At 42.4% G+C, this 17,458-nt stretch overlaps 2 protein-coding genes across 3 annotated transcripts; both read left to right on the top strand.

The window, feature by feature from the left end:
• The first annotated feature begins 60 nt into the window (after nt 1-60).
• On the top strand, nt 61-3,612 carry LOC118392628 (uncharacterized). The gene is made up of 5 exons (XM_035784672.2): nt 61-159; nt 1,417-1,707; nt 2,125-2,304; nt 2,554-2,631; nt 3,186-3,612. The coding sequence occupies exons 2-5, from the start codon at nt 1,523-1,525 to the stop codon at nt 3,328-3,330; spliced, it is 588 nt and encodes a 195-aa protein (XP_035640565.1). The 5' UTR covers nt 61-159; nt 1,417-1,522; the 3' UTR covers nt 3,331-3,612.
• Nucleotides 3,613-5,186: 1,574 nt separating this feature from the next.
• LOC118391967 (cytoplasmic aconitate hydratase) lies at nt 5,187-17,458 on the top strand. Of its 2 annotated transcripts, none has more exons than XM_035783497.2 (21): nt 5,187-5,348; nt 7,034-7,174; nt 7,395-7,563; nt 7,781-7,918; nt 8,881-8,950; nt 9,128-9,311; nt 9,588-9,727; nt 10,013-10,184; nt 10,528-10,628; nt 10,905-11,021; nt 11,208-11,367; nt 11,636-11,771; nt 12,154-12,238; nt 12,433-12,589; nt 12,889-13,013; nt 13,257-13,361; nt 13,601-13,743; nt 14,024-14,171; nt 14,447-14,569; nt 15,264-15,449; nt 15,742-17,458. In XM_035783497.2, the coding sequence occupies exons 2-21, from the start codon at nt 7,048-7,050 to the stop codon at nt 15,856-15,858; spliced, it is 2,703 nt and encodes a 900-aa protein (XP_035639390.1). In that variant the 5' UTR covers nt 5,187-5,348; nt 7,034-7,047; the 3' UTR covers nt 15,859-17,458. The 2 variants fall into 2 exon arrangements, with proteins under 2 accessions (XP_035639390.1, XP_052315438.1); XM_052459478.1 differs by lacking the exon at nt 5,187-5,348 and adding an exon at nt 6,732-6,751.

The following is a 17,458-nucleotide window of genomic DNA, read 5'->3' as shown; positions in this document are numbered from 1 at the left end:
CCTTTGGGAGAACCTGTGGAGAGGAGGGGGTTAATGGCCAATGTGATTATCTCGATCTTGTGATCCAGAGCTGTCCCATGAATGAGTGCCTTTTATGTGCAGTGAGCAGACTGCATCTGAGCTGGTAGACCTGCCTGAACCACCTCACTACACATATTGGTGAGTTGGGTCAAATTCATGATTATTTGTATATAGATATGTTTATAATGTGCTGTATGTTTTGTTTTTAAATGCTGTTTAAGTTGTTTGTCTGTTTAAGTTGATCTGTTTAATATTAATGGTCCTAGGTATCTGACAAGTTTAAGAGACTGCTCTGCTGTCTTCGTATTATCCTTGAGCAATGTAGATAGTTTTTTTTAAGAGTTGCTGACATACAAGCATAGTTTTTTTATATGATGTTTTCGATGGCAAGATTTATAGATGTTTGTAGAACCAGGCGGATCTGCCTTGATTACCTTCAGTTGACATTAAATGCACAAAAAATTACCAGACACTCTTATCCAGAGCGATTTACAGGAGAAATTAGGGTTAAGTGCCTTGCTCAAGGGCACATTGACAGATTTTTTTTTTCACCTAGTTGGCTTGTGTATTCAAACCAGCAACTTGTTGGTTACTGGCACAAGGCTCTTAATCACTAGGCTACCTGCCACTGAGTAAATTACATGCACAGGCATTTGGTCTGGTTTTCTAACTAACACAGTGGATCATTCATAGTGTCCAGCCTGGATCTAAGGATGAAATGACTATAATAACACATGAGAACAGGCACTGCTGTTGACCTACTGCATGCTACAAATAAAGGTCATTAGGTGAACTGAATGAAAACTGAATCACCTCGGTGATGGTGAAGTACTGTATTTTATTCCTCTAGCCAGAACATGTTTGGATTCTGTTAGTGTAGTTTTTTTGACCGATGGTGTTCTTCACTCATGTCAACATTCCAAAGTTCAAGATGTACCAACACGTCTCAAAGGTGACAAATTAGGGGAAGTTGTTGAGGTATTCAATGATGGTCCTGAAGGACTACTGCAGCTGCTGCTTTACATTCAATCCTGCTGATCAGGGACTAAATACTAATTTAAATCATTTCAAATACTTTAGCTGTACTTGATTGAGCTTGCCTGTTGCAATGGAACCAATAGAAATCTCCCAAAAGTGCAAACCCCAACCAGATGGCACTCCTGGCAGGCTGAAGCAAAGCTAAAAGTATTTGAAAGATTTCAAATAATATATTAACCCCGGTTTGCCTGAGTAATAACTCTTTTGTCAGTCAGTTATATGACCTGTACTATTCAGAAAACATTTGGGTCCGGAATGAGCATTTTGGCTTCTTGCTTATGTTTAACTCCTAGAAAAATGTTTTTGGTAGTAAGTACTCTCAATAACTAAACCATTATACCCTTGTTTTGATTTGAGGGTGGATTTGAGGGATTACGGCGTCATGTATCTGAATACCCTGGTAATCTGGCTAGTTGGCACCGAGGAGTGAGGTGTTCGGAGGCTGTAGCTCGGCTTCTTAGCCATGGAGACAGAGGGGCTGCCTGCTGCACCAGGCCAGTATAGCCAGCCCGGTCAGCCAGGCCCAGTGCTGGGGCTTCGGAGTCTCTCCTTTGCCTACCAGGGCTTGCTAGAGATCCCCTACGAAGTCATACTAGCCCAGAAACACACCCTGGAAGTGTTGGACCTCAGCTACAACCTGCTGGAGGAGTATCCTTCTGTTATGGGCCCTGTACGCAGACAGTATATGCACACATACACACATATTACACGCAGTCGACACACACACACACTTTTGTAGTTATGTACATACACTCACCAGAGATGCAAAACCACACTGTTGAAGACATACATACAAGCAACACAAACACATCTCTCTCTGACACAAAGAAATACGAGACATGCAACAGGGTTGGGGTCAGTTCCATGTAAATTCCAGTCAATTTAGGAAGTATACTGAAATTCCAATTCCAGTTCTCGTCAAATGCTTTTCAATAAGGAGAATTTTAATTTGTTTAATTTTCTGAATTGACTGGAATTAAATGGAATTGAACCCAATCCTGACATGATATGTACACGCTGCACATTCACACAAGCAATCTCTCCTTCACTCCGCTGCCAACGGAGCCCAGCTCTCCTGGGTGAACTGGAGCAGCTCAGCACTCTGATCCTGGACTGCAACATCTATTCGTCCCACGTCAAGTTCCCCTACATGCCAAGCGTCACCACCGTGTGGATCAACAAGAACAAGATCAGCAATCTGCCCATCTTCGTGGAGGAGATCCGCCGCAAGTTTCCCAACATCAAGTAAGAATGGCTTTTACTGAGGGCAGTGTGTGTGTGTGCGTGTGTGCGTGTGTGTGTGTGTGTGTGTGTGTGTGTGTGTGTGTGTGTGTGTGTGTGTTTTTGCTTGGGTGTCATTTTGTTTCTGTATGGTGCAACATTGTGGAGCATGGTAATGGTATGGTAATACAATGTACAAAAAACATGACACCATACCACAAAGACCATTTTAAGTGTCGTTGTCTGATCTCTGGATATTTCTACTTCATTTAGGATCCTCAGCATGATGAACAACGAGGCAGCACCCAGCTACTTCAATGGAGGGAGTCTGCCCCAGTACATAGACTACAGGTGAGCTTGAGTGAACACAGCTGATACACTAAAGCTGCACCTGTGTATTTAAAAACAAATGAGATGACAATGATGTATTGTGACACGGTAATAGGAGCAGGATATGATTCTATAACTCTAAATAAGTTACAGAGTCGGTGCCTGAAGGAATCAGATGTTGTATGATAGACATCTGGCTGTGATATATTTTGTCCCCGATCCATGACAGCTTCATTTAAACATTTTTTTACCTTTATTTAACTAGGCAAGTAAGTTAAGAACAAATTCTTATTTAGAATGACGGCCTACCCCAGCCAAACCCTCCCTAACCCAGAAAACACTGGGCCAATTGTGCAGAGCCCGATCACGGCCGGTTGCGATACCGCCCGGGATCAAACCAGGGTCTGTAGTGACGCCTCTAGTACTGAGATGCAGTGCCTTAGACCGCTGCGCCACTCGGGAGGCCCCAAAGAACCTGAATCAGTCGTAAGCTAATGTACAGCGTGACACACTGTCAAATAATTTTCAGTGCTGTCAAATATTAGCCTATATACCATATTTGTCTTCCCACACAGGCAGTATGTGATCAGTCAGATCCCAAGCCTGACAATCCTGGATGACACTGAGGTTCTGGGGAAAGAGAGAGCGCAGGCTAAGAAGACCTATAGGATGCAGAGGACCAGGGAAGGCAGCAAAAGGAGGAAGGAGCTCCATCGTTGAACCCTCCTTAATACTGCTACCTATATAACTGATCTGAAGACGTATCAAGATGAGCAAATCATTCATTCTCGCGCTAGATGATTAGTTCAAGCAAGCTAGCACCAGTTGTAAATATATTGTCAGCATGTTATTTGTTCAAATGAAAATGGGATACTTTTTGTTATGATTTTCTATGGACATGGGGAATTTCCATTATCATGAAAGAAATGAAGGGAAGATATTCCATTTAAATGGTGAATGAAGATGTTTTGCAAAAGTAAATCATTCCATGTCACACTCAAACGTCATTTTGTCATTACTTGTCTGTTACATATGTCCCTTTGGCAAGAAAATAGCTTATTTAGGCCTATGATATATCAAATTACCAGTGTACTGACTGATCTTTCAAAATTACCATTGAAAAGTCCTAACTCAGAGAGTGAGAGTGACAACATGGAATTAACATGACAAGCATGGTTGAGAAGTGGATTGTTTCCTCATACAGTGTCCAACTATCTATTTGAAAAAGTTAGTTTAAATCTTTATCTTGTGTCATTCAAGATGAAGTGATACACAGCACTGTTCTGTTGTGTTTTTAAATGGTTGTTAGACCTACCATGTGATATGATACAATCTATTGTGTATTGTGTAGGTAACAAATTCTGTCAGACAATAGCTATCAAGATATAAAGGTGACCTATAATCTTTTAATGCACATTATAAAAATGGTTGGCTGGTGTGCCCTCACCCGTCTGAGTGGTTGGCTGTGAATGCCCTCACCCACTAATACAATTATGCTTACTGTGATTTGGGTTCTGACCCTTCACAGGATGTCCAGTCAGAACAATGCCGATGCTTCTCTTTTTAGGGATTTATTTCCTTTTCCTCTTCATCAACACACACACACACTTTTCGTCATATAACATGAATCTTGACTGGGAGTGAACCTTGGTGGAAGAGGACTTGTGTTACTCCAAATGGATTAGATGCACCCACCACTTTCAGGTATTCTTGTTACTGTCCACAATACAAATAGTCCTCAGAAAGGTGTGTCTTCTTTCTTCGGACAACGATAACACTGACCTGAGTGGGTGGGTGCAGTGTCCAGATGCGCCTTTCCATGTGCTCTGATTGGTTGGGAATGGCAGGGCTATGATGGGTGGTGGATAACTAAGGTAGCATAAACAGCCAAACTAACAGCACTCAAGGGAAACTGACGGGACTGTGAGGGAAATGTAGGTAGAGAGGAGGGGAGCAAGACAGCTTCTTTTTTTTACACACATTAATGAAGAATCAGTAGGGTTCAGGCTTGTTGACACATTCACATGTATTGGATTCTAAGCAGTGATCGGTCAGAAAAAACACCTGCCTATCAACATTATTTGAAGAAGATGTTATCAACCATATTATTAACCATTCAGAAGAAGAAGAAAAAATGTCAGTCACTCACTCCCTCACTGCTAGGACTTATCAGTGAACTTAGGTCTTGGAGCTTTGGACCAATGATTCATATATATACACGAGATGACTGTTGGGGGGAGCTGTGTTGAAGCCAACTCCCCCACTGTTGTAAAAAATATCTAGGAAAATATAGAAATGCACATATTAATGTCTACATTAGCTTTTGACACGTTTATTCTATTACAGACACTTTAATGCATAATTTTAAATGATATTATGCAAGCTAAACATACAAATAATACAAATATATAAATAATTTCCCTTAAAGTATTTTTTAGAGAGTACTAATGTTTCTGTCCCCACTACAACAACAACAAAAATACTTAAATACATGTAATTTTGTCCTTGAAACATTTAATTGAAATACTGTAGAATTCCATTCATTAGTTCCTATGGCGGACTGCTCCTACTAGGGAGTGTCATATGACCGACCCGTGCCTTCAAAGCCTCTCAATGGCCAATACATAGCGTTAGCAATTCAAGGCTTATATACGTCATCGCGTCCGACAAGCTAGCGACCAGAACAAAAAAATAAAAAATAAACATTAGCTTCGCTTCAACTGTAAAGAGAAGAAGTGGTATGTGTGACTGTTTTTTTGCAATTATTTGTAATCTTCACCATGCTTTCAAAGTAAATTTACTGTATTTAATGTTATTAAGGGCAAGTGCTGTGACTCAGCATAACTGGTTAGTAACCGGTGACGTTGATGGCTATTCAAAGCTAGCAAGATACGCTAGCCAGCTAGCTAAGTCAACTAGCTAGCTACAGTAACTAACTAATTTAGCCAGGCGTAGGTATAGTTCTAGTTAGCCGCTGTTAGAAATCCCTAAATGTCTCATCTCGCTCTCTCTATTATCATGTTTAACACTAGAACCGCACAAAGCCTGTTGTTGTTAGCAGTGTCTGGTGTGGGAGACTGTCAGTTCAGGACCCAATCTTGGTCCCAATGGGTTGGCTACTATCTTGAAGTTGAGTTTAGTCGGATACTATTTCCTGATTGCCTCAACGCTAGCTTTATCAACTTCTCAGGCTAGTATGACTGTCATAGATATCGTGTAACGAATAACAGGCCTAACACCCCCCTGTAAAATCCAACCCATAATAGAATCTCATTCTATTTCCCATTCTAATAAAATAAAAATGACCCGCTCCAGACACTACTAGGATATATCTTGGGCTAACCATTTAGTTAACAACTTTAACATTCACACGAACATTTTAACATACGCTTACTTGAGAAAATGTATGCCCCGGGAGTTCTGGAGAATGTAGAGTTATATTTCAAAATCTGGTTATTTGCTATTGGATACTGTAACAGGGCAGTACTTGGAAAGTTGCGAGAGTACATTGCGGCACAAGGCAATCTTAGGTCATCATGAGTTGACTGTTATTTTTTTTACGTTTCCCTTAAATTCCATTTGTCCTCAAAGTCACAAGGGTGCTACAAAGATGCACTTTCTTATCAGAGGTATCCCCTTTGACACAGATAAATATGGGGACACGTATTAACCTTGGGTACCCCCTTACATCACAAATACTCTGTTTGACTTCTGATTACACATTCATAGAGGCTGATGTTGTTTGCGGGTTTCACTGTCTGTTCAACCTTGGCAGAGAATCTTCATTTTTAGGCAATAGGCTTATGCTAATAATTCTAGCCTATTCCTATCAAGCATGATTTGTAGGCTATTTGGTTGCATTTTCCTGAGTATAAAAAGGATGTTAGATAAGGATTGGTAGTGAATTAGTTCTAACCACAGTTTGAACGATGCTCAAGTTTTTTCCACTTGTTGAGTGATTAGCCTAATTTAATACGCAGCAGAGGATAGAGTATTCCAGAAATATTGTGTTTTGGAACACCGTACTAGGCTAATTCACAGGTCTGTTATACCCAGCATTTAGCTGTAATCGTACTTTCCTGTCTGTCCGTGCTGAAACTTCCTTGACCTAACAGGTTCTCCTGTAAAAAGATAAAAAGCAGTAAGTAGCGATTTTTCACCTACACACAGGGGAGGAACCAGAAAATTCCAGAATACTGGAATTCTTTGCATTTGGTTGTTATAAAGTTGTTGTTTTTTTAAAGAGAAAATGTTTTTTTTAATTACAAAGTACCTGAGCAATGGGGCAACCACGGGAGCAGGCTCAACTTTTGTGACTGCTCAGGTCACTTGCCCTGGGCAATAGGGCAACCCTTAATGTCAATCCATAAGAAGTTGCCACTGTTTTAGTTTTTGACACTGAACCTTGAATTGTTTCCTCCAGGTAACCCCAGGTGTATGTGTGAGAGAGGGAGAAAGTCTACAGCCATGAGTAATCCTTTTGCACACATAGTTGAGGCTCTGGACCCAAACATCCCCGACCACAAGTTCTACAACCTCTCAAAGCTTGGAGACCCTAGATATGGTAGGATCTCAAAGTACCATAACCCCTTTGGCAATTGGTGGTGAGCATGGTTGGTGTACTAGGCTAAATTCTGGAAATGTACTGACATTTAGTTAATTTGAGTAAATGCTCAAACTAGATTTATTCTGATTCATGAATTACATTCCAGTTAATTGCACTGTCACTATTTTTGAACTTCAAACCTGATGGTTAATATGAAATGCTTCCCACCTCCTACAAGACCGCCTGCCATTCTCCATCCGTGTGCTGCTTGAGTCGGCTGTGAGGAACTGTGATGGGTTCCTGGTGAAGCGGTCAGACGTGGAGAGCATCCTGAACTGGAAGCAGACCCAGACTCAAAGCGTAGAGGTGCCATTCAGACCTGCCAGGGTCATCCTGCAGGATTTCACGTGAGTTAGACCACATGGTGTATCAATTCTGCAGGTGTGCTCATGAGAAATCTTTAATGGTAAAATATGCCATTGTACTATCTGTATTGTAAACTGGGAAAAGCTGATGGGCAGGTATCCAAATTGAGGTGGCTTTTCTTTCCCTTTTTGAAGGGGTTGTTTTGAATAGTGAATGGATTTATATTATAACTTGTGGCCTGTCTCTTTCCCCTTGCAGTGGAGTGCCTGCAGTAGTGGACTTTGCTGCGATGCGCGACGCTGTGAAGAAGCTGGGTGGAGATCCAGAGAAGATCAACCCAGTATGTCCAGCGGACCTTGTCATTGATCATTCCATCCAGGTGGACTTCAACAGGAAGTAAGTGTGGGGGGTCAGATTTGTGTGTGTGTGGGGAGGGGGGGTCAATTAAAGTAGGGCTGAACATTAAGTGAATTTCCATTCAGGAGGAATTGTTGTGAATTAGAAGTTTATGAATACTGGTCATTTCAGTGAAATACTGCTACACAGGCTAACTGGAGGCATAATATAATTTAGCTGACGCTGACTTACAGTCAGGCATACATTTTATTACACCCACTACCCTTTATACCAACTACATATTTATGAAGCAAACACAGGCTGATGTGTAAGCACAGAGTGGAATGTTCTGTAGGGTGAGCTTGTTTGTTAGACTTTGCTCTTAAGAGACTTAGTGGAGCCTGTAGATTTCGACACTTCTGTTGACCACCAGTCATCATAATGTTGCATAACGCTGAAATAATGACAGCATGGTCACAATGTAGGTGAGTCTCCAAGCTGACATTGTTGCAAATATTAACTGCTATTTTGTCCCGAGAGGTGTAAACCTATAAAGCAAAATATTCCCAATTCCCAACGCTGATACACTGTTTCTTACAGATTTGTAATTTTGTGCTTATTCTACTTACAAGTAAACATATTAGGAGATGTACATTATGACATTTGTGTAATTTTCACCTGGAACTTAAAAGAAAGCTTTTGGCTAGAGTTTTATTTTGGTATTTGTTTCAGTAGTCAATTGTTGATATGGTTCCAAAATGTTTAGCATGTCAGCAATCAAGTTTTCAAGATATGTACTGTAACTTTCAAAATACAGAAATCAGGCCCCAATGATGCATTTTGCATCATGATTCAAAACTCATCCAGCAGGCCAGATTTCTGTATTCTGAAAGTTGCATATCTTGATTGCTGAAATACTCCTCAACTCCTTTCCTAGATGTTTTACTTTTATGAGAACTGATTACTGATTATGTGTTTTTAAGAAATTCAGATCGAGTCAATTGATATTTTTCTTTTTCCAGGTCTGACAGCCTCCAGAAAAACCAGGACTTGGAGTTTGACAGAAACAGAGAGCGATTTGAGTTCTTAAAGGTATCCAAACCCTTTGTCCACCATTCAAACCTGTAGTTTAACTCATAAGCCTTTCATAAAGGCCACACAATTTACAACACACATGGCCCTCTTTCAATCATAGCAATAACAATATCATGTATAAAACCCACAAGCCTCCCTAAACTATTGATCTTGATCCCCGCTCCTGTTCCACAGTGGGGCTCCAAAGCATTCCAGAACATGCGTATCATTCCCCCCGGTTCGGGGATAGTGCACCAGGTCAACCTGGAGTACCTGGCCAGGGTGGTGTTTGACCAGGACGGCTACTACTACCCTGACAGTCTGGTGGGCACCGACTCCCACACCACCATGATTGACGGCCTGGGCGTGCTGGGCTGGGGTAATTACTAGATTGTATTATGTACACTGTTAAAAAGATAAATGGGATTGACTCAAATCTTTACTAATGGTGTTAAAAGGGATAGTTCACCCAAATTACAAAATTACTGCATTTACAAATTACTGGAGTTTTTTTTTGTTGTTGTTCCAAGTGGGCAGTACTTAGCTACCAATAAACCAAACCCCAAAATGTAGTTGAGAAAATATGAGCTATCTAGCCATGCTACTGGAATGTGCACAGAGCTGGAATAAATCCTGTCGTACATGTTTGTTGTAGGTGTGGGCGGGATCGAGGCGGAGGCCGTCATGCTGGGCCAGCCAATCAGCATGGTGCTCCCCGAAGTCATTGGCTACAGGCTACAGGGCACCCCCAACAAGTTCATCACCTCAACCGACATCGTCCTCACCGTCACTAAGGTAACTGGTTACGCGGTTCCACGACTGCCACTGTTTTATCAATGGACATCTCTTTTGGACAAATCTGTCTAATCAATGTAGCTCAAGGTATGAAATGATTTGGCAAAGTAGCCCTATCAATGCTATAGGTTTGGAGAATTGTGTTGATTTGATAAGGGGAGAAATAAAGTTGTATTGAATAGATTAGTTGTAGATAAACAGTGGCAGCAATTTCATTTCACCAGTGTATGTCACATAGAAACACTGTTTGTCTGAGTGTCCCATTCTCCCCCTCTGTACCCACAGCACCTGCGCCAGGTCGGCGTCGTGGGAAAGTTTGTGGAGTTCTTCGGGCCAGGTGTGGCACAGCTATCCATAGCCGATCGAGCCACCATCGCCAACATGTGCCCAGAGTACGGCGCGACTGCAGCTTTTTTCCCTGTAGACCACATCAGTCTTCAGTACCTGGAGCAGACAGGTGAGATATCCACACCAATACACATGAGCAGCACTTGTTTATATTTACAATGTTTCTGATTCCGATAGAAAGCAATACAGATATTACATTGGCCTCTTTTTTTAAATTGCAAACTTTCAAACAGCCTTTGAATGTTACACCACCTACTTAGCGGAGTATTTTTTTTCCTTTTGTAATGGCAAAAACCTTTTCTGAATACATTTTAAATGTAAAACGGGGCTGATAATAGTAGTATTAAAAACCTGAGGGAACTGTAGATGTAACTGGCAAAGTCTAATTTACTTCATGTCTGGATTCTTCATTTTCTTTCCTCATTCCTCTTTCCCCTGCTCACTCTGCCCAGGGAGAGATGCTGAGAAGCTGGATTACATCACCAGGTATCTGAAAGCAGTAGCCATGTTCAGAGACTACAGCAACTCCTCCCAGGACCCTGACTTTACCCAGGTACTCTGTTCCACAGTGGATCCTTTTCAAACACCTTTAGTCATTTAGAAATTAGGACTTGTAGTTTCTGGATGTATTTGATTAAAGATTGTCAGGCATGCTAGACTAGCTATGGGGACTTTTGGAAGTCATTCTGTTTTGAAAATGATTTGACAAGTGTATGACTGGAATGTATCTGTGAAATGATTGGCAAGTCTCCCTTTTAATCTCCTCCTTTTGCTTTCGGTCTCATTGTGATTTTCCCTCTGTGCCCCCTCCGCTCTCCATCCTATGCAGGTGCATGAGCTGGACCTGAGCACCGTGGTTCCGTGCTGCAGTGGTCCCAAGAGGCCTCAGGACAGGGTGGCTGTGTCGGACATGAAGACTGACTTTGAGGCATGCCTGGCAGCTAAGGTAATGACGACACCTGCTTAACACTGACTTTTTTGGTATCTACATGCGAATAGCATCCTGTTATCTCAAGTCCTTCCCTTTTTATATTTGCATGTGTGTATGAGGTGTGCACAGAGTTAGAAAACCTATAGGTTCTAAAGGTGAGCCCACTAGCTTTTCTAACTCTGTGGACTTGTGCCATTGCAGCAAGGCTTCAAGGGTTTCCAGGTGACTCCGGAGCTTCACCACGTGAAGGTTCCATTCCAATACAATGACAAGGAGTACAGTCTCTCCCACGGCTCAGTGGTCATTGCTGCCATCACCAGCTGTACCAACACCAGCAACCCTTCTGTTATGCTGGGGGCTGGTACGTATCCCTCGCTCCATACCTCATAACCTGCGCTGTCTGTGTTGTGTTCATTAGACACCAAGCAGTCGAAATCGACGGAAACAGAGGGACTACCTGGACTCCAAAAATAAATGTTATCCTTTTGTTTTCTGCTGCAAAAACGTTTCCAACGTTTTCCGTTACTTGCCCCAATGAACACACCCCAGCTATCAGCAGCTGTAATTGGATTCATATCTGGGAAGTTGCTTAGTCAATAAGGTTGAATTGGCTCTGCGTTGCTTTTCAGGTCTCCTGGCGAAGAAGGCCATCGAGGCTGGTCTGAGCATGAAGCCCTACATCAAGACCAGCCTGTCGCCCGGCAGCGGAGTGGTCACCTACTACCTAAAGGAGAGTGGCGTCATGGACTACCTCTTCCAGCTCGGGTAAGGCACTCCTTCCTGAAGACTAATTGTCTGGAGAATGAGGGGTTCAGCTCAAACGTCTTTCCAAGCTTCTTTATCCTCCTTCATTTCAGGATGACAGTGTGTGACGTATTTAAGCAATAAGGCCCGAGGAGGTGTGGTATATGGCCAGTAGACCACGGGTAAGGGCTGTTCTTATGTGCAACTCTGTGGTATATTGGCCATATACCACAAACTGCTGAGGTGCCTTATTGCTATTATAAACTGCTTACCAACATGATACTTTTTTTTCTAATATCATATCCATGATATACCATGGCTTTCAGCCAATCAGCATTCAGGGCTCGAACCACCCAGTTTATAATATCCTTTTTGTCGGTATATGTTATTTTCCCCCCGTCAGGTTTGAAGTGGTGGGTTATGGCTGCATGACATGTATAGGTAACAGTGGGCCCCTCCCAGAGCCTGTGGTGGAGGCCATTACTCAGGTAACTACTAACTTTGAACATTTTACACCCACACCTGGGCTGTGTTCATTAGCGCATACAATGGAAAACACCATTTTTTGGGGGGGGTGGTCCATTTAATCCCCCCGTTTCAGTCCGTTTTCTTTTGGGTGCCTAATGAACACAACCCTGCATGGTCAATGGCTACAGCTCCTCACACGTTCCTCTACCTTCAGGGAGATCTAGTAGCCGCTGGGATCCTATCAGGTAACAGGAACTTTGAGGGGCGTGTCCACCCCAACACACGAGCCAATTACCTGGCCTCTCCCCCGCTGGTCATTGCCTACGCTATCGCCGGAACCGTGAGGATTGACTTTGATACAGAGCCCATTGGTGAGTGTCCTCAAACCAACGGTGTGAATTGTCAATGGTTCTGTAGTTTTTCTATATAGCATTCACACCAGTGGAGGCTGTAATGGGTGGAATTAAATTAATTGAGTGGTACCGTTCCATTCATTCAATTCTACCCATTACAATGAGCCAAATCCTCCAATTTTAAGGTGACATCAGCCTTCACTGGTTCACACATATACCGTTCCTGGAGCTCTCAAGACGTTTAAACAGATTGGGCTGTCGGTGCTGATACTGGTTTCTGTTGTTTTTCTTTTGCCGCCTCTGGTTTCATGGTGTAGCTCTGAACAAGAAAGGGAAGGAGGTTTTCCTCAGGGACATCTGGCCCACACGGGAGGAGATCCAGGCTGTGGAGAGACAGTTTGTCATTCCTGCTATGTTCAAAGAGGTTTATGAGAAGATTGAGGTAAACTCAACTCTTTGGATATGAATTTTATATGATTTTTCCCCCCCTGGTTTCATTGTGTAGACAAGTTGATTAGTGGGGGGGGTTAAGTAATACCTCAACATTTCAGCCTCTAGAAGGCCATAAAGTGTAAAAATGTGTGTGAATAGGTTACTCTTTCAAGGTTTTGGTTAGTACATTAGTGTAAAAAGTTGTCTTTGTAGTTTTGATATGGGACTGTTCTACCTTGTTCCGCCCTGTCAGAAAGTGAATGAACGCTGGAACGCCCTCAACGCCCCCTCAGACAAGCTGTACACCTGGGACCCCAAGTCCACCTACATCAAGTCCCCACCCTTCTTCGATGGACTGGTACAACACACTAACCTAATGCTGTCGTAATGTCAGAGTTCTTTCCCCTTGGATTTCAGATTATGTTAAAGGGATATTTCAGAGAAAGTACATATTTATATATTTATTTCCAGGTAGCCTATGGACAAGAGACTGCAATACACAACTAGACACTTTTACCAACTGCTAATATTATAAAGTCATTGTCATTCATGCAATTCTGCGGAACTATCCCCTTAATCTTTCGGTGATTCATTCAGACCAAGGAACTACAGACCCCCAAGTCCATAACTAACGCCTACGTGCTGCTGAACTTCGGTGACTCTGTGACCACAGACCACATCTCTCCTGCTGGGAACATCGCCCGAACCAGTCCTGCAGCACGGTACCTGACCAGCAGAGGGTGAGAGATGGGAAGCAGTCACTATTTCACATTACTAATAGTCTTTTTTTATACTACTGAGCTGAGCTGTACTGCACTTGCCTGGTAATACACCCCCCATGGCTGGAAGCGTGCTGGAAAGGATCATGAGGAATGAAAATATCCCAACCAGCAGAGTATACATTTCTGGTCCGCATGATAGTGTGAAATTTAACGCTGGGTTTTTTAGTATGTTTATGATAGAGTGAAGTTATATGAAGGGTCAAAGGTTTAATCTTTCTCTTATCCTTTGCCCTGGCAGTTTAAACCCACGTGACTTCAACTCGTACGGATCTCGGCGTGGCAACGATGCTGTGATGGCCCGGGGCACGTTCGCCAACATCCGTCTCTTCAACAAGTTCCTGAACAAGCAGGCTCCGCGCACCCTGCACTTACCTTCTGATGAAACGGTAAGGCCCTGTAATAATTTGCAATAATAATCTCTGTAATGGAATAATTCTCCGGATAATTTTAGTCACCACATTATGTATAAAGTTATTACATTTTTAGATGAGTTTAAAAAAATGTTGCTTATGTAATAACTTACAATACATGTATGTTTAGAGTTTGTTCTTGTATTTTGACCGCATATTGCAGTTTCCTTGTTGTATGGCTGTTATATGTACTCTGGTTGTCCACTTGAATCAATATTCAGTGTATTCTTGGGTTGTCTGTTTCTCTACAGCTGGATGTGTTTGATGCTGCTGAGCGCTACCAGCAGGCTGGCCTCCCCCTTATGATCCTGGCTGGGAAGGAGTACGGATCGGGCAGCTCGAGAGACTGGGCCGCTAAAGGTCCCTTCCTCCTGGTCTGTCTCTCCTCTTATCATAACTGTGTTTTGATATGTTATCTTTTTTTACATTACCTTTTGATAATGTATGATGTTGTAGATTAGAAGAATGTATGGAAAAAATGGATTTGAATGCATGATACTTTCCATTAGCCAAGATAAGATTCTGGTGAGCTGTGTGGATTTGTTATTTCATATTATTGAACAAACATACAATTCAAAGTAGGGCCAATGTACACAGAAGCCATAAACACCAGGTGGCACCATGAGAAAGACACAATTAGATGATGCAAGACTCTTGAATAATAATTTATTCAACTTATATAGCGCTTTTCAAAGCTCTTCAAAGCACAAGTCATTTAGCGAAACATGAGATGGACAGTCATTAGAAAGTTCATGGCTTGAGTGGTCATCTGAGGGAGGTGGTCAAGCTGGGAGAGAAAGTCCAGAGGCAGGCAGGAAGCGCGGTCTCATCAAGGTGTCTCACTGTTTCTGGCTTCTCCATAGTATAACTTAGTCAGATGAAGTTTTCGCTAAGCCATTGCAGTCCATGGACTCTGTAGTAAGTAGGTAGCTAGCTACTCCTTCACTACTACCAAAATGAAGCCCCCACTTGGATGATGCCATGGCAGTCATGTATAATTAAGAGTTTCTCGGAGGGTGGGCTGCAGGGATACCCCCATGATACCCCTCTTCTGTGCCCCTCTCCCAGGGAATCAAGGCGGTGCTGGCAGAGAGCTATGAGAGAATCCACCGCAGTAACCTGGTGGGAATGGGGGTGATTCCTCTGGAGTACCTGGCTGGGGACACGGCAGACAGCCTGGGGCTGACAGGACGCGAGCGCTACACCGTGGTCATCCCTGAGCCACTCACACCCAGGATGATTGTTGACATTAAGGTTGGTCTGCCTGCTGATGATAAAATGGGATGGGAAATACTGGACTGAGGAAAGGTTACCAATCATTCATATGGTCAATTTTGCAGGAGTTTCTAGATCCTTTCATGACACAGCTAAAAAATGGAACTTAGTAGTTTCTGTGGCAATACTTTGTATATAGTAATGTGGTCATATCTTACTATTATTTTGTAGTGTTAAATAAATACTTAGCTGGGTAGCTTACTACTGGAACATACGGCCTCAACAGCAGTTAATCCTAATATCCTACCGCTCTTTTTCCCTTCCGTCACAGCTCGACACGGGCAAAACATTCCAGGTGAGGATGAGGTTTGACACGGACGTGGAGCTGACGTACTTCCACAACGGAGGCATCCTGAACTACATGATCCGCAAGATGTCTGAGAACTAGAGAGCATGCCGTTGGGACCAAGTCACGCTGAACGCGATACAGAACGTGCTGAGTCTCCCTCTCTGTTTCTGTTCGATTTTAACATTTGGTTTACATAATCTTATGTGTTTTTAGTGCATTAATTGGTTCCATACTTGATCCATTGCAGGTCGGAATGATGGAATGAGTCAAAGTACCCCACAACACATTTAACACTGGTATGATGTACACCTGGGTTCAAATAGTCTTTGCTTTCTTAATCAAGCTCAGCTAAAGTGTTTCAAAGAAAACAAATACTTTTTTAACCCAGGTCTCGTATGATGTAACCACCCTACCTCTTTGTTGCCAAACCAGTGGTTCACCCACCCTCATCCCTCCCACCGTCCATGCTAACATTAGCTAGCCATGCACACAAACCTAGTCGGCTGTCTTGTCCAGTTGTTACCATCGTTGGTTCAAAGCTGCCAGTCATGGTCATCTGTTCCGACCAGGGTTGTATTTGTTGATTTCATGTCTTATTATAAACTGCTGCTGTGGTGAAGCAGACACAGGCTGCTTCTCAAATGGAGCCCTATTCCCTTCATAGTTCACTACTTGTGACCAAAATGTGTGCACTGTATAGGGAATAAGGTGTTAACCCCAGACACTGTAATAGGTTGGCTTCAACTCCTGACAACGAGGGTGTTGTCTTTGTATTATGAAAAAGAGACCAGCATAGTTTATTAGAATGCAATTAGAGTACCTAAGTTGAATTGCCTTAAATGGTGAAGTTGACATTAACCCTCGCCTTTTATGAGAGGAACAGTATATTGTGCGTATGCCTCGTCTCTTAAATCCAGCCTCTGTTTTTACTAGATCACTAATTTCAGTCTTGTTTGTTTCACAAATCCACTTTTCTTTCTTAACCTGTTGATGTTGGCAATGGGACTTATATGATTTTGTCACAGTGGGTACTGACTACTGTTGGTGAGTAGGGTTGCAACATTTTAGAAATCTGTTAGAATACACCAACCAGAATTGTGCAACCCTATTGGTGAGTGTGGCTGGACTTAATTCCCAGTTGCCGGTGTGACAGGGAGGCTAGTAAATCAAATTAATATAATCATGAATTCCAAACTGCATGAAGTTTCTTAGCTGAAGCGAGAATTCATATTCTCTAAGCACTTGGGGTTTAATGGACCAAATAGTTTATCAATAAGAATGAAGTCCTACTTTGAGATTCTTTTCAGAAGGTACTTGTTTGTGGTATGTATATTTTCCCCCCAAGGTTAGCAGAAGGAGTCTGCTACAAGGCCACACCGGGGCTAGTGGTTGTCGTTTTCCTTTCCGCAAATAACTGGACATATCTACCATATTGCTGTCCCCTATCATGTTATGAAATGGCTCAGGGGCAGAGTAAGACTACATTTTGTCAAATTTAATACACATTAATTTATGACTTTAGACAGGAATGTTTTTGAAAAAAAGGAGAGCTGCACATTAGGACCTCAGATGCAAGAATTGAATAACCACATTTCGACAGACAAGCTGTCTTCATCAAAGTATATTCTCCGCTAGCCAGCACCTCGCCTAAACAGGTGTGCGGTTCTTTTGCCTCTAATAAACTTTAACTTCTACATAA

This window comes from Oncorhynchus keta, chromosome 13 (assembly GCF_023373465.1).
Source record: "Oncorhynchus keta strain PuntledgeMale-10-30-2019 chromosome 13, Oket_V2, whole genome shotgun sequence".
In the NCBI taxonomy this organism is placed as follows: domain Eukaryota; kingdom Metazoa; phylum Chordata; class Actinopteri; order Salmoniformes; family Salmonidae; genus Oncorhynchus; species Oncorhynchus keta.
This window is presented reverse-complemented; position numbering and strand designations above follow the sequence as displayed.